This window comes from Solanum dulcamara, chromosome 3 (genome assembly GCF_947179165.1).
Source record: "Solanum dulcamara chromosome 3, daSolDulc1.2, whole genome shotgun sequence".
In the NCBI taxonomy this organism is placed as follows: Eukaryota; Viridiplantae; Streptophyta; class Magnoliopsida; order Solanales; family Solanaceae; genus Solanum; species Solanum dulcamara.
This window is the reverse complement of record NC_077239.1, coordinates 75,479,635-75,506,225: the sequence shown is the minus strand read 5'-3', so window position 1 is coordinate 75,506,225 and position 26,591 is coordinate 75,479,635. Positions and strand designations below refer to the sequence as shown.

Here is a 26,591-nt window from a genome sequence, read left to right as displayed (position 1 = left end):
TTTTATCAAAACTAACCTTAATTTGACCCAATACTACCCCAACCCACATAGTCAATCGAGGAGCCAAAATTTTTGTCGAGGAGTGTCAAAATATAAGTAGTAAACACAGAAAAAAAATGCTGAAAAAAAATAATCTTAAACCAAGTTCAAACACCTGACATGCCAACCACTGATAGCTTTTGCAACCCCTCAATTATTGCACTAATTTTTCACCTTGTTTTAAGTAGTGTCAATATTAATATATCAAAATTTAATTTATCTATACAATGTAATATTTTATTGAAGAAATGTCGTTTGACACCTCTCAAACAAGAATAGCTCCGCCCCAAAACATACATTGCAGTACATAACTATTTCATTATCACAAAATCACATTTTTAGGTTCTACTATAGTCTAGTGACCATCCAAGCTTGCGCAAATTTATCTACTCAACAGCTAACAACAACATCAATGGTACACTTTCAGGTTCCATCTCAAATTCGTCGATGCTTATCATTCTCTAACTCTGGAGAACTTCAGGGTTCAACTTTTGAATCTCTAGAAAATTTAAGACTTTTAAAAGTTCTCAATTTGTACATAAACTTCATATACAACTATTGTTATAGCTCGAAACTTCAAAAACTGAAAATTATTTTTTTGTAAATTAGGTCTATTTTGAGTGGGTCTTGTTGTAAAAGATGGATTACATATTGATGAGTCTAAATTTGAAATTTTGGGTGGTTTGATGTAATATTTTAGATGTCTTGGGATGAATCTTCTTTCGATTTAAGGGAGAAGACGAGTTCAATTTTTTTGTATAATATTTTATATTATGGTATATGAGTATATTAATATATATAAATACCTCTTATAATTTTGTAAAATATTATATATTGATTGTATGATATTGTATATCAAGTTTTTAAATATTTTTGTAAAAATAAAATATGAGTATTTTGTATATTGTTGTACACCGGATGTATAATATTGTATACCGAATTGTGTTTTGGCTAAAGATTTGTAATGTAAATCTTAAACTATATTTTTGCAATGTAAGTTAGGTAACTCTATTTTTTTAGAAATTATGTTAAGTTATATTTATAGTACGTAAGAATTTGCAAGTCTATGAATAACTTCAGACATGTAATTTTTAAAATTTCATATGGTTGAATCTAGTTATTTTTGCTTATATTTCAATCATGTGAATTGTGATATTAGGTTTTGTGAAATCTAACTTTAGATGTCGCATGTTCAAATTATTTCAAAATGTATAGATGTGAAAAAGAAACTTTAAGATGAGTATAAATTAAAAAAGGATGTCTAAATAAGATATCCTATAAAAATTTAATGTAACCAACAACTTTAATTTTTAAAAATATAAAAGCAAAATTATGAAGGGCCTTCCCATCCAAAATTCACAGATCTTTTTGACATCTTTCAACTTCATTTCTTGTTCTTGTTATTTAAAAGTGGCACATAAAATGATAATATAAGACATATATTTGCTACGTAAAATTCCAAAATAGCTAGAGTTTGAATTTTACCTATTTCACTTTATATTTGCTCGGTTAGAGTCGTATTGATTTTTTCTGTATTACTGCATAAATTTACTATGTATTTATTCTCTTTGATCATTGATAATTAAGGTTTAAGACTCAAACTCAAAGTACTGTTATTTTTTAAATGTCCTCTTAAAACAAATACATAGATTCATATGAAACTATTTTAAAGCTAAATATGATTTCTTTTTGTTATTATTTGCGCTAAAGGCCACTCAGATTTTGGGTACGCCAATTCGGCTAGCAAGCGGCAGCCGACCCAACAGGAAACAAAAAAGTGTGAAGTTGGAAATTATAAATGTCGAATGAGATTAAATTAAATGATATATTTATATATTATTAATTTCATTAATACTGCTATGATTACAAATATAATGTTCAATATATTTCCACATAATAACTAAGCTGCAAGACAAAAAAAATATGAGTGCCAAGCACTAAACACTCATGTTTAGCAAGGATTAAGTCGTAATCATATTTTGTCCAAATGTGAAAAATCAGTTTAAACAAATTAAATGCCTTGAAGGATAATTCCAAATTAGGATCATTTTCACCAACTAAACAATTGAGTATAAATGCAAAAATATGTTTAAATCAACTGGAAATAAAGATCTACCAACAAGATCTTTACAATAAAGATAGTGTACGTGTAGTTCCAACTTCTGTAAAGGAAATGGCAGCCAATTATTGATTCTCTATTTAACTTTTAGCTACAAAATTGGGTCTTATCAAAAGTTCTCCCTCCTCCGACCACTATATTTGACCATTTATGCAAAAATGTTTTTCACATTTACCACATTGATAAATGATGACAGACTTAATTTGTGTAAATGGAAATTAATTTTCGTCAAAAATTAACTCAAGCTTATAATTTAGTTCCCGTTCGGTCATAGATTTTGAAGTTGAAACTTAAAACTTGAAATTTTGAATTTTTGAAGTTGTGTTTGGATATGTATTTTACTTGATTTTTTAAAATAAACTTTTGTGGTTAGAAGTCCCAAAACTGAGTTTAAAATATCTAAAGATCAGATTTACAAAATTTGATCAAATTTCATAATTAAATAGATATTTGAAAATAAATTTTTAAAATTTAATTTAAAATTTATGATCAAACGCTAACAAGTCTTTCACATACTAATATGTTTGATTTCTTTCTCAAACCCTTTTACTTCCCTCTCCCTCACTCATGTAGGGTTATTTTTTCCTTAAATTCTCAAGTTTGTATTTACAGAATTTGTTTTAAGGAAAACTCAGAAACGGGAAATAATACCTTCACGTCTAAAACAAATTACTAATTTTTAATAAATATAAACATTTTATAAATCAGAAATAGAAACCAATTATTCAAATATAGTTTTCCTAAAGTTTTACATCTTTCAAAGTCACTAATTTAATTTTCATGTTTTTCTGATTTTAATTTCTTAATTCACTATAGACCCAAAAATTAAAGGATTCATGAGATTGAGTAATGATATACTCTTTGTTTCATTTTATGTAGAAGGATTTTATTCGAAATATAAGGGTTAAATTGTTTAATTTTGTATGTCTTCGAAATTCGAATCGTTTGAAACAGAAGTTATCCATTTAGAAATTACACATGATGTTTTAAAATTACATTAACTGAATGTAGTAAAAAAAAACTGATATAAAAGAAATTAATAGTATCAATACATAAAATGAAATAGAGCAAGTACATGATATAATTTAAAAATAATATAACTTGTTGCACACGAAATATCACATAAAATGAAATAGAGCAAGTACATGCTAAGCGTGTTGAAGGGGTTTAATTAAATTCTCTCAATTAGAAGTTATAGTTATATCAAGAAAAATAATAATAATAAAGCATGTAGTATTTGAGTAATAAAGTGTTGGTTTGTAATTGTGCACTAGTAAAAGTGGCTAAAAGATTGCATTAGATTGTAAATTCATATCTCAAAATATATCATTCTTGTATTTTTCTAAATTTTCTTATTAAAATCACTGATTTTGTTAGTGATATTGTTAATACAATACGCATTAATAATAGAAATCCCTATGGACCTAAGTAACAAACCTTCGACAAACTAGGAATTAGGATAGGATAATTGATTTGCCAAATCTTCATCTATGATTCATTTCAACTTTTATTAGCAAAGGCAAAGACAAAAAGCGGAATTAGAATTTAAAATTTATAGATTTGGAATTTAATTTTTTTAAAAATTAATGGGTTCCAAGAAATAATTTGGTTATTGATTAGAGTTAAGTATGAATAAATTATATAGAATTTATATCATAAAAGAGCGGTCCGGTGTACTAAAGTTTCCGCTATGCGCGGGATCCAGGGAAGGACCTGACCACAAGGATCTATTGTACGCAATCTTATCTTGTATTTCTGTCAGAGGCTGTTTCCAAGTATTTATATCATGTTTGGTGAAATTTTGGTGCTGTGAAAAGTACTTTTTCTTTTTCTTCAAAAAATGCTTGTTTTTAAAAAGTGGTGTGTTTGAGTGAAAATGAGTGCTTATGTTGAGCAGCTAACCAAAGCTAGAAAAAATATATATTTTTATGAGAAGCATTTTAAAGAAAAATACACTTAGAAGCACTTTTAAAAAATATGATCAAAACACTAATTGTTGTTTAAAAGTACTTTTAAAATTTATTGACCAAACATAACTTGGTCGAAAAAAGAACTATTCAAAAGAAACTGATTTTAAAAGATTAGTCAAACAAACTACTGGTTTTATAAGGTTTAGTTATTCATGTATTAGTTAATTGATCTTTTACGCCATATAGATAATACATTAATTTTCTCATAATTGATGCATGTATTAATTATGTAGGATTGTAAAATGATAACCAAACACACTAATATGCTAATTTTTATACATAACAACGAAATTCTATAATACGTACTATTAGTTATGTTGATTTTAATACAAAAATAACTCGCTTCCTAATTAATAACTAAACAATCTCTAAATTAATAATTTATACATATTAAAAAAATATTTAATATAAATATAAAATTTTAATTAAAATTATTAAATTCAATCAAAACGTAGAACGGCTCACGGCCAAAGGTTCCACATGTAAAGGGTAAAAAGGTCCGACAAAATAGGGTGGCTAATAGAGTCTCTAATTGAAGCATGAAAAAGACCCCTAAATGACACTCCTATAATTTAATTTAATTTGATTAATTAAGCTTTCTTTCATAATCATCTATTCTTCTTCTTCCATCTGGTCATATACTGATGTCCACTAATATACACAGAATATATAGTTCTGCTATACCAAAGACAATGACCACTCAACGGCTATAATATATACATCATTTGTTGTCTTCTCCTCCTTGCTTTATTATATTAGCATAAAATAAAAATAATAACATATGTAATGATCTGTTTTATTTTATGTAATACACACAAAAAAAATTAACTTGGAATTTTAAATAGAGTTGTATTAGTCATGACAAGATTGGACCAGAATCAACCCAAAAAAATCACTCCATATCACTTGTTATGCGAAATTAAAGCAAGGAAAAAAAGTTATGAGTTCACGAATTACTATGGCTACATTTAAAAAATAAAATATAACGATTTGTAAGTTGATGCCACGGCACACAAAAATAGTAGAATAGATAGAATAAAATATTCCTTATTGGGAGTAATTAATTGTTGTATTATGTGTATTAAATTTTGAAAATAGTCAATGGTTAGAGTAGAAGAGTGGTAGCTCGAACTACTAATGTCTATTGCCAACGGCTAAGTACGGCTAAGAAGGGGACATATCATGCGTTATTAGTCTGAAATCCAACAGTAGATTCAATGTTCTGACTTACATTGCAAATAATGGAAATCCAGTATATCACATTCTTCTATGTAATTTTTTAACCTACATCACAACTAATTTATTTCTTTTTAATTTTTCAATCGGTGTTCAGTCTGTGGAGCTTCAATTAAATTTGAATGGCGCACTACAAGGCCCATTTGGGAGTAGCACTTCAAACAGAAATTTCTCCATACTCAGGACTCAAATCCGAGACCTCTAATTAACGATGAATCAATCTCATCACTGCATCACAATTCGTGGCAACTAATTCTCTCGTATTGAATGTTAGTACTTATTTCCAAGTGAATATGCTGAAAAAGTGTCGGTGATTTGGGCGACGGAAGAACAAGGATTGATTTAGTGAGTTGACATGTCATTTTGGTTAAAATGAATAGAGCTAATGGAGGAATAGCAAATTTGAGTTACTTTTATAATATTAAGGACATATATGGATTAACAGGGTAGTTTGGTTACTCAATAAGGATTTTGAGTTATTCATGTATAAAATATATTTTGTTTAATTGATAGGTTGAATGGAAAATGGAGGGAAAAAATGAGTTGTTCCTTCTTGCTTTATGAAATAAGTATTTGTCCCACATAAATGGTGGAAAGAAAAAATTTCCTACTTAAGAGTAGAAACACTCCTTCATGTTGCTAAAGGTTCTCTCCTCGCGCCGTCGTCGTCGTCGCTCGGCTTGGGCTTGGGCTTGGGCAAATGATTTGATTGATAATCTTTTTGAGTCAAATTTTCTTTAATTGTAATTAATTATTATTTAATTAATTAATTAATTGAAAATTTTGATCCATGATCTGACCCGTTTCTTTCTTTCCCGGATTAATTTAAAACATTTCCTTCCGAAAGGTTGCAACATTTTTTGTGAATAATTGCAAATAAGCTATATATTTCTGTTGATTCTCAGAATTGTTTCTTACGAAAAATTTCTGAGAATCATCTTCTTCTTCTTTTTTGCACTTCTTAAAAAAACTCGTGTGATATACTGTCTTTGAGAAGTTCGCAGTCACCTTAATTTGCTATACCGCTATTTTTGATGAATAAATCGCTCTATCCTTGGAGGAAAGATTTCAAAACCTCGGGTACGTTGAGGGGGATAATTTTCTTAAGGACACACTGTACATTCAGTGGACTCGATTTTTATCATTTTTTCACGGATTTTCACATTTGAGGTAAGATTTCTACTCCCTACACTCATCATTCAATTCCTAAGACCCATAAACTATGGTTGGTAATCATTGGAGAGGGTTTTGGACTGAAACTAATGGTGGGAAATAGTCTTAGGATGGGCTTAAGATCATGAATTTTGTCCTAGGAAGGGAATTATGTTATAATTAATGTGAATTAGGTCATTGTATTGATCCTTCTGTGACTTGTTTTAGACCAAGAACAAGCAGAACGAACACGGAAAGAAAAAGCTCATACATCTTAGAGTTGTTGAAACTCGAATTTGAGGTAGATGATGATTTTGTTTTCTGTATGAATTTCATGTACTTGCTAAATTTCTCTGGGTGTTGGTATGCATATGTGTATATGAAATAGGGAAGCATTCTAGAATTAATGTGAAATGATCACTGACTGGCTTGAATTGTGATGAACCTGTTTTTTGTGACATAAAGTTGATCAATGAGTGTAATTTTGGCTGTTTTGTATGTTTGGATCGGCTGTCACGTTGCGACACATCAATACATTATTGATTTTGTGTACTGATACTACACTTACAGGGCATATTCAGCCAACTGCGAAAAGACCTCGCTTAGAGGAGTGATTGTGTTCGAGTCCAAGGATGAGCTATTCTTTCAGGCTACCCTGGACTCTCTCTTTTGTTCTAGGCCTTTTTTCAGGACTTAAACGTTCAGACAATGGTTTAATTGTTAATGATTTTCTGTTGGGAGTCACACTCCCTTTCTAGACTTATTAGTATTAGAGTTTTGGTACCATGACTTTTAGTTCCTAGGTTGTTTTCCGCATGATTTAAGTTGTTAACTTAGATTGTTTCTGAATTTATGGGAATTTAGTATTAATTCCTTATTAAACCTGCTTCCGCATATTTAAATTATTTATATCTCACAAGTGTTGTTAATTTGGGTTGTAAAAATGGTTCTCCCACCGGAGAGTTAGTGTGAGTGCCAGTTACGATGGGTTGAGGTCGTGACACTGCTTCTCATTTTATTTTTTCCTCTTGTTAATCTGTTGAGAGACGATTTGTGATCCAAACTTTTGATTCAAGAATATAATGATAACAAATAATTTATTTTAGAAAATATATAATATTTATTAATTTTTAACATAACAAACCAACACCGAGAGAAATTATTAAACCGTGCATTACTAATACCTGCATAACTAAATTATGCATTACTAATACCTGCATAACTAATACTTATATTACTAACACATGCATAACTCTAAACAGCAACCAAACGGCTGGGTCGTTTGGTGTGATGGATAAAGGGAGTTAATCCTAAGATAAATTTTGAGTACCTTTTAGTAATATCGAAATAATAATTAGTAACGGAATAAGTTATATTTACCTTTGGGTGGAATAGTAATATCGAAATAATTTATCCCGAGATAAAATATGTAAAATGACAAAAGTATCAATTTAAATCCCTTTTTATACACCATTTTCAAATCCATGTATATTCACATCATTTTAATACCATGTAAAATAACATTCACAACCCTCACTATTTATTTTTATGATAATTCTTCATATTTTTTCATTAAAAAATTACACTATATAAATATAATTTTATTTATGAATATATTACATATTAAATTTATTTGACTATTTCTTATGTTTATGTACATTTTGATTTCTCCATTACTAAATTACATATTTTTAATTATATGTTCTTTTAGTCACTTGAAAGTTTGTATTTTATATATCAATTAAAATGAAGATAACTTTAATATTTTACAATTTAAGAGTGGTATGTGCTTAAATAAAGTGACATAAATAATAAATCTTCTTTTACTTTAACACATTTAAGATTGAAATTTTATTGTTAAGATAAATAAGATGAAAGTTTTAATTTTAAACACACACGGTACAATCATGGGAATGCACACACAAAAATATTTGAGCTAAATAAGATAAACATTTTATTTTAAAGAATGAATAACCAAAGTTTGTAAAGAAAATATAAAAAAAAACTAAATAAAGTGAAGGGTATTTTTATAAACAAGCAACATATTTTTAGAAATTGTACAATGCATGTCTTTTAATATGATAAATAAAAAATCAATAAAAAATAATCTCAACATAACTAATCCTAAAATAACTTATCCAATATAATTTATGTCAGCATCACTGATTCTAACACAATTTGTGTTCAAATCAAACAACCCCTTAAATGTATATATGGATCAAAAATATAACATTAAGGGCATGAATAGATAATATGAACCGATATTATAACATTAAGGACATATATGGAGCGAGAGCATAATAAATGGCAATATCAAACCTTTCTCAATAGTAAAAGGGCAAATATGACCTTTTATTTTAAACAAAATATTTCCAAATAGATGTCACTTAGAAATTCAAGAATAAAGTTGATAATTATTTTCGGTCATACCCTTAACATTAAAACAATAGTTCTTTTAAATACTAATCAATTTATAATACATAAATATCCACATAACTTATATATGCACTAGTTATACGAGTTTTTAAATCGCAAATCAAACACCTGATTAATTTTATACATGAATAATTTATCTCCTAACCAACTACAAAACATTGTGTTACTTGTACAAAATTTAATATAGGCATAACTTACCTTCAAACCAGTATATTCGATTGGTCACAAATTTTGAAAACTATTATTTAAAAAAATTCTCAAACTAAATCAATTAATAGAGATAATGTGATAAGATAGTCATGATAAGTTCAGTTATAACAAATAAAAATGAACGGAGAAAATTGAAGCTGAGTTTGACCTATGAGATGTAAATTAAAGTTATTTTTAATATTCATTATCATATAAAATTATTAGCATTCACATAATACCCTGATATATATTCTTTATTTCAACCGTTCAATTTTAATTTTACGAATAATACGTTATTTTATCATTTCATCTTTTAATTATTTTTTGGAAAAAAAAGGAGCTTAAATATCATGATTGTTTGTATTTGAGAAAAGATATTTTATATATTATTTAATTTACATTCGTAGATATTTTTGAAGAATCTTAGGCATTTGATTTGATATAGGTTGATTAGTTTCACAAGATAAACAACCATCTCTTTCTAGTTATAACAATTACTCTATAACCTACTAATTTTGTAGCGATTGATTGTTATGTAACATGGTTGGATATAATCACTCAATTTTTTGAATGTTTAGATAAATACATCTAACACTTATATATATATATATACTTAGAGAAAACTTAAAACCAAATTTCTTTTCTTCTTAATATATATGTTGTAGCCCAAAGAGTTGGGAAAAGGCTTGAAAATACCTAAATTTCTCCCTTTTCACTCTCTATTTCATTCTCTCTCTCTACTTAGAACTGTGTGACCCTTCTCTCCCAGAGAGAGAGAGAGAGAGAGAAAGAAAGAAAGAAAGAAAGAGAAAAGAATACTGCAACGCACGTCGCCATGGATTCTTCGCTCTCTATTGTTCCTCCAATCCAAGGTCGCTTCGTTTTCACGGCATACCATTAGAGAAAACAAGCAAAGAACCCAAAGAAAAGGCCAAAAAAGGAGAAGCCCATCTTCCTAGATTGGATTTTTGTTTTAGCTGTGGCGGACCTTAGAAGAACCCTAGCATTCCTCTTTTCTTCAATTTCTTCGCAGTGGGTCAGTCGTTATAATCTCATATCAACGAAGAAGAAGAGCAAAAGGGGATTTTACACTGTAAAAATGTTCTGGGTCACCAAGTTTTCCGGCTTTTTCGCTGCGGCAATGGTAATGATTGTTCTTTCTCCATCCTTACAATCATTCCCACCTGCTGAAGCTATTAGATCGTCTCACCTTGAATCCTATCTCCGATTTCCCAGTCAAATCACACCCACTGTTCCCCTTAATCGCTTCTCATTCCGTAAAGCCCCTGTATTCCGAAATGCCGGTGAATGCACTTTTAGTGACAGAAGAATATTGGGGAAACATGGGGTTTGCGATCCTTCGCTTGTTCATGTTGCGATTACTCTTGATGTTGAGTATCTTCGTGGTTCAATAGCCGCTGTGCATTCAATTTTGCACTATTCGAGATGTCCTGAGAGTGTATTCTTCCATTTTCTGGTTTCCGAAACCAATCTCGAAACCCTAGTTCGATCCACCTTCCCTCAGTTGAAATTTAAGGTATATTACTTTGATCCTGAACGAGTTCGAAAGATTATATCCACTTCCGTTAGACAAGCGCTTGAACAGCCCTTGAACTACGCCAGAAATTACTTGGCTGATCTTCTGGAATCCTGTGTTAGTAGAGTTATCTACTTGGATTCGGATCTTGTCGTTGTTGATGACATCTCTAAGCTATGGAGTACAAGTTTGGGTACAAAAACCATTGGAGCTCCGGAGTATTGTCACGCCAATTTCACGAAATATTTCACGACGTCGTTTTGGTCGGAACCGAGATTTTCCGGGACGTTTTCCGGCATGAAACCGTGTTACTTCAACACAGGGGTTATGGTTATAGATCTGAAAAAATGGAGACGGGTCGGGTACACGAAGCGGATAGAGAAATGGATGGATATCCAGAAGACGAATCGGATCTATGAACTGGGTTCACTACCGCCGTACCTATTGGTCTTCGCCGGACACGTGGCGCCAATTGAGCATAGATGGAATCAGCACGGTTTAGGCGGTGATAATGTGAAGGGAAGTTGCCGTGATTTACATCCCGGTCCGGTGAGCCTCCTTCACTGGAGCGGCTCCGGCAAGCCGTGGCTCCGGCTCGACTCAAAAGAGCCGTGTCCGCTTGATTCTCTATGGGCACCTTACGATTTGTATGGATTCTCGTCGTGAATTTCTCATTTCTCGCCGGTAAATTCCTCCCAGTAACTTCTTTTTCTGTTCATTTTATTATTGGGGATTTTTAACTTCTCTAAATTTTTTTTTCTTCTCAATTTATTTCTTTCAAATTTTGTTTCTTTTTTATTTATTATATTTCGATTTAACATATGAACATTATCATCACCAGAAACGATTTGTATTCTATTCTATTATTCGTGCAGCTTGAAATAAAATGGAATTACAGATAATTATTGGTTGTAATCAAACTGTGTACTCTTGCTTTGCACTTCTCATATGACAGTTGAGTCGTTGCTCGGAGCTTTCGTGCATTCTACACGATTGTGACAACATTTTTCAATTGATGTGAAGTCAGCAAAGATAAATTGTAACCGACACTTAATGAGTGGCTTATAAATAATTAAATGAGAGAAATACTATAGTACTTTTTAATTTGTGTATGCATTACACTTTTTCGTTTTTATCTTCTCTACTTAATTTAGTGATTGATAATGCTAGTGTATAGTAGCTCTTATCTACAAAATGCTTTCTTTTGAAGTATGCTAATAAATAATTGTACTTATGAACCCTTCTAAAAGTGTGAGATTTAATGAATGTTAGGTTGTAGGTTGTAGGATTACCAGCCCTCCCACATTAATATATTGTATTTGGGGCTTGGCATTTTACTGCTTTTTAACTCTTTCATTTTTAAGTGATGTCAATGAACTGTTGTTCTATTTTATTTTGGGGCTATTTATTAGTACTCTATTTGGAATATGGACATGTGCTTACATTAGATAATGCATGTAATAGGGATCAATGATTCTTGTTTTTTATTAGCAAAAGATCTATATAGTATGAAATGGGGTTTTGAAGCAATATATGAAGGGAAAAAGGGTAGCAATACCACCAAAAAGTGTGATCTAGATAGATTAGACGTTCAATGAATCAGGATTGAACAGGATGAGAAACCATTAGAGCATCATAGTTCAATCCTAACAAAGACAAAATATAATGATTTCTTCGAATTTGCTTAAAGCTTGTGATAGATAGAGCAACTTAATCCAGTGGGAGAAAGAACAAATTTTTGGGGTGTGTTTGGTACGTAAGGAAAATATTTTACTTATTTTCTTTTCTTGGGTAGGGTAAGACGTTAACTTATCTCAAAACCTTCCTATATAATTTAGGCCAACACCTCAAAGATGAGGTGAGATAATGAGCTTGAAAAGTGAATTATAAAAGTTGTTTTTCTTACTAATAGAGAAGCCACTTTTAGCACTCTCCACTTCCAACCTGAGCTTATGGATTCCCCAAAAAAATGAAAGCTCCTAACACGTTAAAAAATAGTTTTGTTTCTCCGTACCAAACACCCTTTGTAAAATAATACTAGTATACGCAAGTTAATCCAAACGCTACGCTCTTTTTAAAAAATAAACCAACCCATGGGTGGGGAGGGAGGGGTCAACATTTTGGATTATTGTAAAGATAGTGGGAGTGAGAATTTGCTTAAAGATTGTGACACATGGGGTTGCTAGCGACGGGAAATTATTAGTGTTGCTGGCCTGCGAGTTATGCGGTCCACTTTGTGGAATTGATTCTTAGAGAAGAATATCTATCTATGTATACAAAAACATGAGGGGGGGGGAGGGTAAAAGGAGGAGGAATAAACTAAAATGCGCGACAACACATATAAGTTGTTGGATGGACAGTAGTGGAGGAACCAAAAATAAAAAAAGTGGAAAGTGTGGACATGTTCATTCAATTAAATAATAGAAAATGATGTGTTGTTGTGAAGCTTTGTTTCATTGCCAGGTTGTCCTTTCACATCAAAATTGGGTGAGGACTAAGAAAACAGTAGTAAAGTACTGTAAAAATGGTTGTCATTCACATATAGATCCAAAGGAGCTCCTGCCTTTTGACAGTTTTTTGCAGTGAGAATCCAAGGAAGCCGTGATGTTACTTATTTGGTGCCAACTGCACGGACTTCTTTTGAAATAAAGAGATCTAAAACCCCTTTTATCTCGTGATGATGTGAAACTCCATCTTTCCCCTTAACTTTGCTTCCTCCTATTAATATGACATCTTATAATTCTCAATTCACTTTTATATCTAACACGCCTTTATTAACTAGTGAGCAAAATTGTTAAGAATAACATATGTTATCTTGAAATGAATACATCGATGATCCATTTTCTCTGGATCTTCGAATTATAATTTATTCAATTGAGCATAATAAAGTATTTTTGTTGAGCACTCAATTTCAACTCAAATTTTAAAACAACTTTTATCGCATCTTTACAATTTATTACGTAGAAAAATTAATCAAATAAAATATAATATCATTTTTTAGTTATAGACATCACCAACAATTGAAAACCTTGAAGTTTTACAAATTATTGAGACGTGATTGGAATTTCTTCAAAATTCATTTTTAGTTTTACACAGATGTATGAGCTGTTTGACTATGTTTCTGATAATATTAAGTGATAATTACAACTATATTTAGCATATGACTGAACAAGTGGTTTGTCCAAAATAGTTGAGAGATAAACAAAAAAGAAAGGGGGAGATGAGCTGTGACATTGACGTGGCATCTAACATTGTTGCGTGTGAAGTGTCCAACCTATGGGACCCATTCCTTTTGCCCTGGCATCACACGTGGTCAGCTTCGTCGGCATATGCATACTATAAATATCTTTTTTTAATAAATAAATAAATTAAATAATCTAGCGCAAAATGATAATTTATTTCTTAACCTTTTTGACAATAAATCAGAATTTTTGTGAAAAATTGTCTAAAATTAAAAGAATTTGTCATATAAAAAAAAAGAGAAAAGTATATGCTAACAACAATGAGCATCTAAGATTATTTTTATTTTATTTATGAATATGAATTCTTCTGACTTGTTGCTGGATCCTCCCAAGTTGAAATTTATTGGTTCGACGTAGCTCAGCTGTCCTTGTCTAAATTTACCCCGTTACTTTGTAGGTTATTTTTCAACTTCTAAATTATTACTTTAGTATTATTTATTTTTTTAAAAAAAGGCAAAGCTGATCAAAAGAGTTACACAGCTGACACTCTCAGTTGAATGAGTAAAGTAATGGTGTAATAATATAATAATTAATCTGAGTTTGACAGCATTATCTTTAATAATTTTATACTACTAGTCTACCTTTTTGAAGTAGATTAATCCCAGATAATGAAAAGATAAAAAGTACTCCTGGTAGAACACTACTAATTGGAGAAAGAACCTAGTAGGTTAGTCACGTTGGCTGTACTGCAAACTTACTATATTCATATTTCCCTTTTTTATGGGTTAAAAATAGGGATAATTCCCCGTCTAAACTATTCAGTCATCTAATTTACAAAATATATAAAAGGTATAAGACGCGTTGTTCAGGTGATGTCTACCTGAATTAACATCTAATTACCCTCACGACTCGCTTCTTTAGCTTCAGCATACCCTTTAAAAAAACTATTTATTCTTAAAAAGTAAGATGTTATTTATACTAACTTACCTTTAATATCCTTAATAAGATGTAGTTTTTTTTTTTAGTAGTTTCTTGGTTACGTGAAACTCCCGTTAGTTTTAAAATAAGAGTCATTTGACTTTTTAATTATGAAATGGAAGGACTATATATGAGTAACTTTCCCTTAAAACTACAATAAGCTCAAATATGGCTAACTTCACATCCAACCAACTATGGTAAAATAAAAATCCTATCCTTTTTTGCAAATTCCAAATACCATTGGTGAACAAATCTTTCACAATGTAATAACATACACATGTAACGTACATCTCAACTGAAAGAAGAAAAATAAAGAATAGTACTAAACAGTGAGATGAAGTTGAGAACCTTCATACTCTTCTTTAACAATGTGTGAGCTTTAACTGAGCTGCCGAGATGGACAGACACACAGCAACAAACTCAAGGGAACTGAAAACTTGAGAAATCTTGATGTCCTGAAGGAGGGTATATGTAAACCGCAAGCAACGAGATGACAATGCAGATGAGAGCAGACCATAAGAAGACAATGGTGGGAATTTTTCCACTTTTCCCCATTAGACCTTTCGCGAATGGATAGAGATGAGATAACACCCAAAAACTGAAGAATACACCTCCAAGAAGCTTGCTCCATTGTGGGAAAGGACTATACACAGTCCTGAATGTTCCTACTGCAATTGCAATCATGTTGATCAATATGATTGTTATTGGTGGAATCATTAGGACTGTCCAACGGAACTCGTATAGCTCTGCAAATTCGTCTTCACCATCATCAGGTGCAGCAGATTTTGATGTCAATGTGAATGAGATGTCAACTCCTGCTATAACTTTCAATAGTCCTTGTACTACAGCAGCTGGATGTGCACTTGTTCCACCAATTAACCAGAATTGTTCATTCCTCCACCAATCATGAAGGGTGATTCCTGACCATTTGATTTCAAGGAGTGCAAGCATGCATAAGGTGATTGTGATTGCTAGCAAGAACACCAAGAAGGTGACATTGAGGGATTGGACAATGAATTTTCCTGAGAAGAGTGAAAGTGCAGGCAAGAGACAATACACAAGTAGGAAGATGGAAGTAAACGGATACATTCCCACGTTGAAATACGCCACCCTCTGCAGGAACTTCATTCTTGGGCTTGCAAATAGAGCATTGTTGCGAGAGAAAAAGATTTCGACTGAACCTGTTGCCCATCTGAGAACTTGGATGAGCCTATCGGTTAGATTGATTGGGGCTGTCCCTCTAAATGCATCTCTTTTTGTGACACAGTAAATTGATCTCCAGCCCCTATTGTGCATCCTGTAACCTGTCACAACATCTTCCGTTATCGAGCCATATATCCATCCTACTCTTTTGCCCCATTCAGTTTTGTCCTCATAATAGCAACTTATGACACCCACGGCCTCAGCAAGTGCTGAAGCATCTAATGGCTCGCGATGTACAGCAAGTGAACCTGCTGGCCTTCCTTGGCAACCTTTGCCTCGCAACTCATGGAGCAGCCTCCCTCCAAATTCAGCCACAGCAATAGAGTCAACCAATGGAATGGAGTTCCCAAACTGTTTTGTAAGCAAAGATCTGCTTACTTCCTCCTCATCATCTCTATTCCCAATCATTGGCAAGAACATCTCATCATCCTCTTGACCCTTTTGTATATTAGGTTTCCTCAAAAGCTTTCTAGTCTTCCTGCTACCAAACCATCCACGGTGTTCAGTTGCTCTTGGTGGACTAAAACCATAAAGAGCAATTCTTCGAAAAATGCAGCCTGTTCCTACATACATGGGACCCTGCAAACCATCAAGTGCTCTCATGCTAACATCAAAGAAAACTGTATTGTGGTTTGCATATCGATCATTTGGATCAATACCCTCAAACCTCTGAGGGAACTGAACATAACAGATCCTGTCACCCCCTTTGTCAAGCATAAAGCACATTCCCTCTCTCATAGCCAATGAGTTATAGATGTAATGGTCACAATCAAGATTGAGAATGAATGCGCCATTTGACATTATTGCACTGGCTCGAACTAAAGCATTCATCGCTCCAGCTTTCTTGTTGTGATCAAAACCAGGTCGCTTTTCTCTCGAAACATAAACCAGCATTGGCAATCTTACATCAACGTCTGTTGTGTCAATCATGTTCTTATCGTCTGCTTCATTCCCATAAAGTGGCTCTGCATTTGGAGGAACCAACATGATCTGCAACAAACAAAGTTGAGGAACTTAGCAAAATAGTTGAAATACAAGATTTCATATTAAACAAGAGAAATCGAAGGACAAAGAACATTACCTGTATAATACCCTCATGATCACCTCTTGAATGTCCTTCCTCGGCTGATGACCAAGTACCATGCCAATGAGTCCCATCAGACATCCAAATAGCTTTAGGGACTTTGATGGGTTCAGAGAGATCCTCTCCAAGTTCAACCTGTTTTTTTTTAGCCCTTAACTCCTGTTGGGTGTTATAAGCATCTGATCGTCGCCTTATTGACTCTGGCAAGGCATTTATCCTCACCTTGAATTCATCATATTCCCTCTTCACCCTTCTTCTGTCCCTAACAAAGTCAAGTCTCACTTTGTTTTTCAGTGGATCACGCTTTTGCCCAAAGTATGACTCAGGATTCCTGGGTTCAATGTTATGTTTTTTACAGAAGGGAACCCATATTCTTGCAAAGCTAGCAGCTTCTGCAAGAGCTTCAAATGTCACTAAGGAACCTCCATCGTCTGATAAGTAACATGCCACCTTTTCAACAGGATAATCAACTGCAAGAATGGAAAGGATTGTGTTTGCAGTTACAAGGGGTGGTTCTTTTTCTGCATCAGCAGTTGAAACAAACACATCAATGCCTGGCAAATCAGACAATCCCTTCGGGTTCCGGAGGTTTGGTCCTGAACTTTCAAATCTTTCTTTCAATACAGAGAGGTCAGTGATTCTTTTAACAGGACAGAGCTTTGGCAACTGATCAAGAAGCCAAGATATTGCAAACCAAACCTCACACACTACTGACATTATCCATAACCACATTGCATCATGATTTGGATGAGAAATCCTCCATGTCAAGAAACAAGCCAACGCACCAAGACGAAGAACCATGAGCAACCTACATATTTCACATTCATACATCAAATTAAAATCTTGATACTGATTTACATCTTCTATAATCTTTCAATATGTTATTGTCTAAGCATGCCTCAACTAAAAGTTTAATCTATAAAAAGAGCAGAATTTATTCAATTTTTGTCTAAACATGAGGCTGAGCTAGAAATTCATACAAGGCAATTCAAAATATATATTAGAGTTGTTACACCTAGGAATTGAACTTGTGATCTAAAGCAATTTTTGAACCCCTTTACTACTGTACTAGAATATTTCTTATTTGTGCAGTACAATTTTCCACGGAAGATGATTTAGCTGAACCCCCTTGGGCTCCCTCCGCCAATGAACGTCAACACCTCACGTGTGGATATGATACCTTGGTCTTGGCCAAGTAGAAATATATTCTTTTAGGTGGCAATTAGACCTGAAATGAGGATATTTGCCTAGTCTGTTACTCCTACTTTGAACTGTGTGGACCATTTCAGCTAAAGCTAAGCTATTAGAGAAAGAACACTTGTACTGCAAGATCTTTTTCTGTTTGTGGGTGGCAATTAACTAAAAGTTAAGCTATTAAACAAAGGGCATGTATGATTTCTTTATGTTGTTCCAACTATTCACAGCAAAGAATTATAAACTCACTCTCTAACTATGAACATAAATACACAACTGTAACAAGACATGTACTTTAAAATGATTACCTGTATGGACTGATAATTGCAGCTGAGATTCCAACTTTCCTTGTCAAAGGCCTATTTCTTCTGTCACTAAAATCAGGAGGATTTTCAGATCTGTCAATACCTCTCCCAAATTCATGACCATCAGAAGGCCACAAAGCATTCCCATAACCATAAGTCCCTTTAGTCTCAAAAAGCCATCTAGTATGATCAAAATCTTGATTTGGATTCTTGAATGACTGCACAAGTGAAAAATTCTTCTCCATTCTCCCTCCTCTTCCTCTTCCTCCTCCTCCCCTTGAAGGCAATGGATTCGCTTGATCCTTAGCTTCCGATCTTGGTTCATCACTTTCATCATCACTAATCCCCTTATAAGAATCTTTACAACCAGGACAATATCCTCCATCAATCCCCACACAGTCCAAATAACACTCTCTGCAAATTACATATCCACATTCACACTTCTCCTCAGCTTTTTTCTCATCACAACCTTCCATTTGACACATTGTTTTACATTTCATCACCATAGGCTCATCTTCAGAGCTTTTCCTAACATGTGCTTTAGTCGCAGAATTGAAACCCCCAGTAAAGATTGTATCTTTAATATACCCATCACTCGGATTTCCATACCCATAGCTTTTTCTGCTACTCCCAATCCCAACAGGGCTATTCTGAGAACCCGCTACGGTACGATTATCTGGGGTTGGTGGAATGTGAACTGTATAAGCTACAAATTCATCAGTACTCTCTTTAGACATAGAAAGATACCTACCACCAGAAGAACCCCTTAACCCGTTTCCACTGAGAGGTGAATTCGCATTCGTCGATAGCGAATGTCTCCGAATCGGACTAGTTAAGCCATGGCAGCCACCAGTTGGAGATGAAGTAACTGTAATTTTCACTGGAGATGAAGAAGATGGAGAATCAATCAACCCCATTTTTCTTTAATTATCAAGATTTAAAGCTTTTCTTCAGCTATGAGAGAAATTCAAGAAACTTTTTTGAAGAATTTAAGAAAAGAAGAAGAAACCCATTTTGGATTGGAAGAATAGAAGAATGGAAGACATCCTTAAATTTGAAAATTTGAGTGATGAAAGGTATCAGGTGTAACGGTCGACAAATCCTGACCGTTAGATTTAAGAGATCTCTTTGCTGTTGTGTCACTTGAGAACGGTCTGATTGATACTACACCGATTTTCTGATGTGGACGTGAAAGTCAACAAAGGTGAAGTTTTTAATAGATTAAAAAAGAGAAAAAAGAAAGAAATTAGCAACTTTTCCACTTTAAATACTCAAACGGTCGATTTAATAAAGCCTCGATTGGGCGGTGGACATAGAATATCTGAGTCTCTAAAAATTGAATCGAGGTTTTATTGAAAATAATATCTCTATTTTATAAAATAATACAAGAAAATATGGAATTAACTAAGAAATTTATCAATAGTTTCCAGCAAAATCTGTCGCTAACTCCTAGTTAATTAGATTTGCTTATAACTCATCGTTAATTCGTTACTAAATGAAATTAGCATGAAATTTTTGTTGCTGAACCATAAAATTTTATCTGTTTCTACTTATTTATTTTCTTGTAGCGAAAATAGGGATAAGATGATATATATTATACTTTTTCTGGATACGATTTGTGATATTACACTGAATATATGGTGTTATTGTTATAATAATAGTATATCGATAATACTATTAATATAAAATTAGTTTTTTTTGTGGATGGGAGGGGGGAGGGGGCCCCCGTTAATGATAAAAACTAGTTATAGTAGCAAGTTATTATTTCTTTATATTTGGTGTTATCATAAGTATTAAATTTGATATAGAAAGTTAATTGTTAATATATGTTAAATTTGGTAAAAAAATTCAGCATAACATATAGAATATTTGGTCAAGTCTTTTTTCATACATAAGACCTCATAAATTTAATGAGGAAATCTATGTGTAGTGAACAAACTTTTATTTTTTTAATAAGCAAATATTTTAAATTAAACATTGTATATTAATTTGTAATACATCAAACTAAATATCCAACAAGAAATAATCCCTATATTGCAATTTTGGCATAGCCCAACTCTTTTATCTAAAACAAATGACTTTTAAGGATGGATAGCTCGTTGGAGTTATGCAGATATTAATAAAATATAAATTAACTATGAGAAAATTTATCTATTATTTTATGCAGAATTTAGTTATTTATGTATATATTAGTTATTTCGCCTTCTTATAAAATACTACATAAATTTTCTCATAATTTATACATATATTAATTATGGTTTCTAAATTATAAATCAAACGTCATATTAATTTTATACATAAATAAAGTATCTCATAACTAACTACCAAATATGATATTATTTATAGATTATAAAATACATGCATAACTTACTTGCAAATCAGCTATCAAACGACTCCTCGATGCACAAAACGTAACCTCAACCCTAAAGATTAAGAAAATATAGAAAAAGAGAATAAGAAATTAAACAATAATTTCTATATGAATCAACGTGGTAATTACTTAACTCACATGTTAGTATTTTCATGTTACGTCTTTCGATTTTTTTGATTTATGGTATTTTTTATAAAATTTTCAAATATGTACAGAAAAAATTAAAAATTTCATATCTAATTATACTCAAAATTAAAAGATCGGCTTTCAAAATTCGAATTGTGCCCCAAATATTGAAAACTCAGGGAGTAACATTTTGCAACTAGTAAGCACATAGTGTTTAGGGTGTGTTATTAGTTTTAAATTTCTAATGTAGGAAACCAGAGGTAGGTAATTATGAGCATATGATTTTTTAAATTATATTGAGCTTGGTACGTGGTAGGTCAAGTTGAAAGAAATTGACAAAATATTATAATGAGTTGTCACTGACTAGGCTAACGACCATCATTTTTCCCCAAACTTCTTTTTAAATTTTCAAGACACTTCGAAAATCTTTATAGTATTATAATATAATATAATAAGTGAATGTCATTTTTATGTGGGGTCCATTTAAAGTGGCCAAGTTGCCCACTAGTTTTTTTTTTTTTTAATAAAATGTCATACTTTCACAATGAAAAATATAATCTCTCTTTCTCATCTGATCCTTTCTATTTTCTCTTACTCTCTTCTTCTTATTTTGCTAAGTTAGTTTATTTTATAGTACGTTATCAGCACGAGCCTCCATCACTTTGAGCTATTTTAACAAGGTAACAAAAGGGTAAGAATTATATTTTCTTAAAATGTCGAATATCTCTAAACTTGAATTTGTTGCTCTTGATATATCTGGAAAATGCTACTCATCATGAGCACTAGATGCCGAAATACACCTAGAATCGATAGATCTGGCAGACACCATCAAAGATGACAATACGTCATCTAGTCAAGACCGTGCCAAAGTCATGATATTTCTCCGCCACCATCTTGACGAGATCCTAAAATTAAAGTGCCTCACATTAAAAGACCCCATTAAACTGTGGAAGAATCTAAAATAAAGATATGACCACCTAAAGTTGGTCATCCTTCTACAGGCACGTCATGATTGACTCAATCTGATATTAATGAATTTTAAAAATATAACTAAATATAATTCTGCCTTGTTTAGAATTATAGCTAGTTAAATTTATACGGAGAAAAAATCACTAAGCAAGACAAACTTGAAAAAATATACTCCACATTTCCACCCGCGAATATGCTCCTGCAGCAGCAATATCCCGAAAAGAGGTTTAAAAAATATTCTGAATTAATTTCTCACCTTCTTATTGCTGAACGCCACAATGAACTGTTAATGAAAATTCATGATAATCGGCCCGCTGGTTCTTTGCCACTCTCTGAAGTGAATCAGACAAACTATAACTAACGAGAAAGAGGTCATGGCCTCAGTCGTGGTCGAAGAAGAAATTATAATCATGATACTCGGCTGGTACCGAAAAATGATCAGCAATATAAAAAGAAGAGTGAAAAGCCAGAAGCTATACCAAAGAAAAATTCAGAAAGTATATGTCACGGATGTGGAGGTATGGGGCACTGGTCACAGACCTGCCGGTCATCAAAACGTCTGATTCAACTATATCAGGCATCCTTGAAGAGGGCAGAAAATAATTCAGAGATAAACTTTATCTCTGAAGATAATATTGAGCCTATGCGTTTGGATGTAACTGATTTCTTTAAGTTTTCAGACGAAAATATGAATATTGATAAGCCTAATAATATTTAAATAATTTTCTTTTCATTTTGTTTGTAGTAAATAATATTTTTATATTTTTATAATCCATGTAAATAAATAAAATTTGTATAATGTGCCATATTTTAATTATAATATTTATTTATTTATTTTAGAAGAAGAATATGGATATGCCTCAAATTTTATTTGGATCAATGATCAATCACGAGAATATTTATGTAATTGATAGTGGAACGATTCGTGCCATTTTTAAAGACGAGAAATATTTTTCCTATTTGCTTAGAAGAAAAGCAAATGTTACTACAATTTCTGGTAATTCAAAAATGATTGAAGGCTTTAGAAGAGCTACTATATTTCTGCCTAAGGAGAAAAAGATTGTTATAGAAGATGCATTATTCTCTTCTAAATCCCCAAGAAACTTGTTATGTTTTAAAGATATCCACAGAAATGGATATCATATTGAGACACTAAATAAAATGAATATTGAATACCTTGGTATAACCAAAAGTGACTCAGGACAGAAATATATTTTAGAAAAATTACTCACTTGTCGTCTGCCCTATATTATGCAAAAATTAATGCAATTAAAGCACATTTGGTCGTAAATCAGAAGTTTACTGATCGAAATACATTTGTGCTATATCATAATCGAATAGGTCATCCTGGATCAATAATGATAAGATGAATTCTTGAAAATTCAACTGGACATCCGTTAAAGAACCTAAAGATTCTTATGAATGATGAATTTTTATGTGCTGCTTGTTAACAAGGAAAATTAATTGTCAGACCATCAATCCTGAAGGTTGGCATCAAATATCTTGGCTTTTTAGAGCGTATACATGGAGATATATATGGACCTATTCATCCACCTAGTGGATTGTTTAGATATTTTATGGTCCTAATAAATGCATCATCAAGATGGTCTCATGTGTGTCTCTTATCATCTCGCAACCTAGCGTTTGCAAAATTATTGGCACAAATAATAAGATTAATGGCGCAATTCTCAGATTATGAGAAAGTCTAGGACTATAGCATACTTGAAGTCAAGCTTACTATTCTTCGTTCTCAGTCTCCGATGGGTTATTTAATTACTGATCAAAAAGAGTTATTAATCCAATCATGGTCTTCCGACCTATAATTGCCTATCTTTATCGTCAACCTAACTACATCATTGAGCGGGGATAGGCATGAAACAATAAAGACACATTTAAACTATCATCCTTTATCATGACCAAATGTGATATATAGGTATGTGTCACGAGCATCCTATATAGGAATCATCCTAGGTTATTCTAGTATGAACACATTCCTTCCATTCTTTGATCTATCTACTTGTCCTCTTCCGAATCCAAGGTAGACAACACATATATTCTAATGCTGGCCAAATATTAAAATCATAACCACAAGAATGCAAGAGTAATTAAAATCAATAACACATCATCAACCAAGCTCAAATAATATTAAACCATGACTTCGTAGCTATAGCCTCAGGTTTTGGGTGCTTAGATACTCATGTTCAAATGATAAAAACAAGTGCTTAACTTCATACAAATTAATGAGAACAAGAAAAGAAGAAGAAAAGGAACCTAAGATGCTTGTGTTCTTCTTGCTCGTCCTTTTTTTTTCTCCTCCAATCTCACAAGCCCTAAAAATCTATGTAAATGCCCTCTTTCAATTATTGTCGGACCTAGAATAATAAATAAATAAAAAGTTCTTGGCGCTGCAGTGGTGTTGGGCGCCACTACAGCGCTAAGACTATGTCTCTGAAGTTTTGCTCTTGGCGCCAGGCGCCACTATAGCGCCTGCAGAGCTTGGAGATGCAGTAGCGCTGGGCGCCATTATAGCGCCCAGAACGTGTGTCTGAAGTTTTTCTCCTAGCGTCGGGCGCTACTATAGCACTATAGAGCACCAAGTTCACTTTCACTTCTCGTGATTCTCCAAACTCCTGCATATACTTGAACACATATCTTAGTGCACACTTGATTGGTATTTTATTCAAAACACACAATTTAGCTCTAACATCTTCTCAAAACGCCTACAAAAAATGGCCAAACATGGCACATGGGCTTATAAATGTGCCCAAGATCAACTGCCTTGTCTTGGCATCTTACTTTGACCTCTCATCTTTCGGCACATTTACAAAAGCTTTGCAATCAAATACTCGTAAATGGTCATAGGAAATATCCTTTCTGTACCAAACTCTATTTGGAACATCACTTTGCAAAGTAACCGCAGGAGATAAGTTAATAACATTGGGCAGCGATCGCGGTCAATAAGGACCCACCCCAAAAGGAGTTCCGCAACTTTGCTTCTGAAAGCAAACATCTAATTCTTTCCATCAAGGTCCTGTTCATCCTCTCAGCTGACCCATTAAGCTGATGAATCTTATGAGGAGTCTTCTGGTGTCTAATACCATGATGCTTGTAGTATTTGTCAAATAGTCCATAATATTCACCACCATTATCAGTATGAATACATTTCAGTTTCTTTTCAGTTTCTCTTTCAACTGAGGCTTGAAACTGTTTAAAGACACCAACACTTGGTCTTTAGTCTTCAAGACATAGACCCAAAGCTTTCTTGAGTAGTCATCAGTAAAAGTGACAAAGTAGAGTGCACCACCTAGAGTCCTTGTCTTCATTGGGACGCATTAAATCAGAGTGCACCAACTCAAGCAACTCTTTCTTTCTTGAAGGAGAGTTATTCAGGTGATCTGTCATCGGAGAACCATCATGATATTCAGGTGATCTGTATCATTTTGTTGTTAAGTCTAAAATATCATGATGGTTATCCGATGACAGATCACCTGAATAATTTTCAGGAAATTATGAATTAATTATCTGTTATAGGCATTAAATTTGACAAAAAAATTCAAGGCTTGCTTCTAATTGGTTCCCTACCAGACTCTTGGTAAATATTTAGAACTTCATTGTCAAATTATGCTCTAGATGGTGTGATCTCTATGGATTCCACCAAGAGTAGTGTCTTGAACGAAGAGATGAGGAGAAAATTCCAAGGTTCTTCTTTTTCGTCGGATGTTCTAGTAACTGGCTTCAGGAAGATTAATAAAAATTGCGATTTTCAGAATAGAGAACATAACAGGAGCAAATACTCAACACATTTTTTTACTGAGCAAACTTGGAGTTGTCAATATTCTACACCTTGCAGCTTGAAGGGAAGTGTGAAATGGTTGTTAGAAGCTAGTTAGAACCATGGTTAGATAACAGTTATGAATAGTGAGGTTAGCTAGTTGAGTCAGTTGGCTCTTACAGCTGTCAAGGAGAAGATACAGTTGTACAATGCCTATAAATAGTTCTCTCTACTCTTTCTTCTTCTTCTTTAAATTCACTCAGTCAATTAATTGCTTCATTGGTTTCATGGCAGTAGCAATGATAGCTTGTGCTTAACTAGTAAAATCATAAATTTGAATGTCGAAAAGTGAAAAGTGCCGTATAAATTAAGATAAAAAAAATATTTTCTATTATGTTACTTTATTGTAAAAAAAATCATAGTAACAAGTTCTTATCGAATTTACACCAAACATAAAATAAAAAATAAACTACAGTCATACTTTAAATTCCCTCATTGTCTTGGAAATAAAGGGAAAACTATTTTTTTTTTCCTTATAATATTTGCTTATCGGATCAGTAATTATATAGGGCGAAAAATATTTATTTGAAATATTTTGCTCACTTTTATTGGAGCATCATAATTCACAGCTGCTACTGATAAATCTTACTCCCATCATTTTAAAGATAATTGAGGGATGTTTTTTTGTTCATTGTGATAGCAAGATGTGGTTCAAATATAGAGTATAGT

At 32.6% G+C, this 26,591-nt stretch overlaps 2 protein-coding genes across 2 annotated transcripts; one reads left to right on the top strand and one right to left on the bottom strand.

The window, feature by feature from the left end:
• Positions 1-9,777: 9,777 nt before the first annotated feature.
• LOC129882982 (probable galacturonosyltransferase-like 7) lies at positions 9,778-11,912 on the top strand. Its single transcript, XM_055957512.1, has one exon. It carries the CDS (start codon positions 10,241-10,243, stop codon positions 11,342-11,344), a length of 1,104 nt encoding a protein of 367 aa, XP_055813487.1. The 5' UTR covers positions 9,778-10,240; the 3' UTR covers positions 11,345-11,912.
• A 3,053-nt stretch (positions 11,913-14,965) lies between these two features.
• LOC129882981 (cellulose synthase-like protein D5) lies at positions 14,966-19,630 on the bottom strand. The gene is made up of 3 exons (XM_055957511.1): positions 18,628-19,630; positions 17,123-17,933; positions 14,966-17,031 (listed from the first exon to the last, which is right to left on the bottom strand). The coding sequence occupies exons 1-3, from the start codon at positions 19,539-19,541 to the stop codon at positions 15,259-15,261; spliced, it is 3,498 nt and encodes a 1,165-aa protein (XP_055813486.1). The 5' UTR covers positions 19,542-19,630; the 3' UTR covers positions 14,966-15,258.
• Between the last annotated feature and the right edge of the window lie 6,961 nt (positions 19,631-26,591).

Coding starts and splice junctions, on each gene's coding strand:
- LOC129882982 (XM_055957512.1), top strand. CDS start 10,241: ATGTTCTGGGTCACCAAGTTTTCCGGCTTTTTCGCTGCGGCAATGGTA.
- LOC129882981 (XM_055957511.1), bottom strand. CDS start 19,541: ATGGGGTTGATTGATTCTCCATCTTCTTCATCTCCAGTGAAAATTACA. Junction 17,934..18,627: donor GCAATTATCAGTCCATACAG/GTAATCATTTTA, acceptor TGAAATATGTAG/GTTGCTCATGGTTCTTCGTC. Junction 17,032..17,122: donor ATCATGAGGGTATTATACAG/GTAATGTTCTTT, acceptor TGTTTGTTGCAG/ATCATGTTGGTTCCTCCAAA.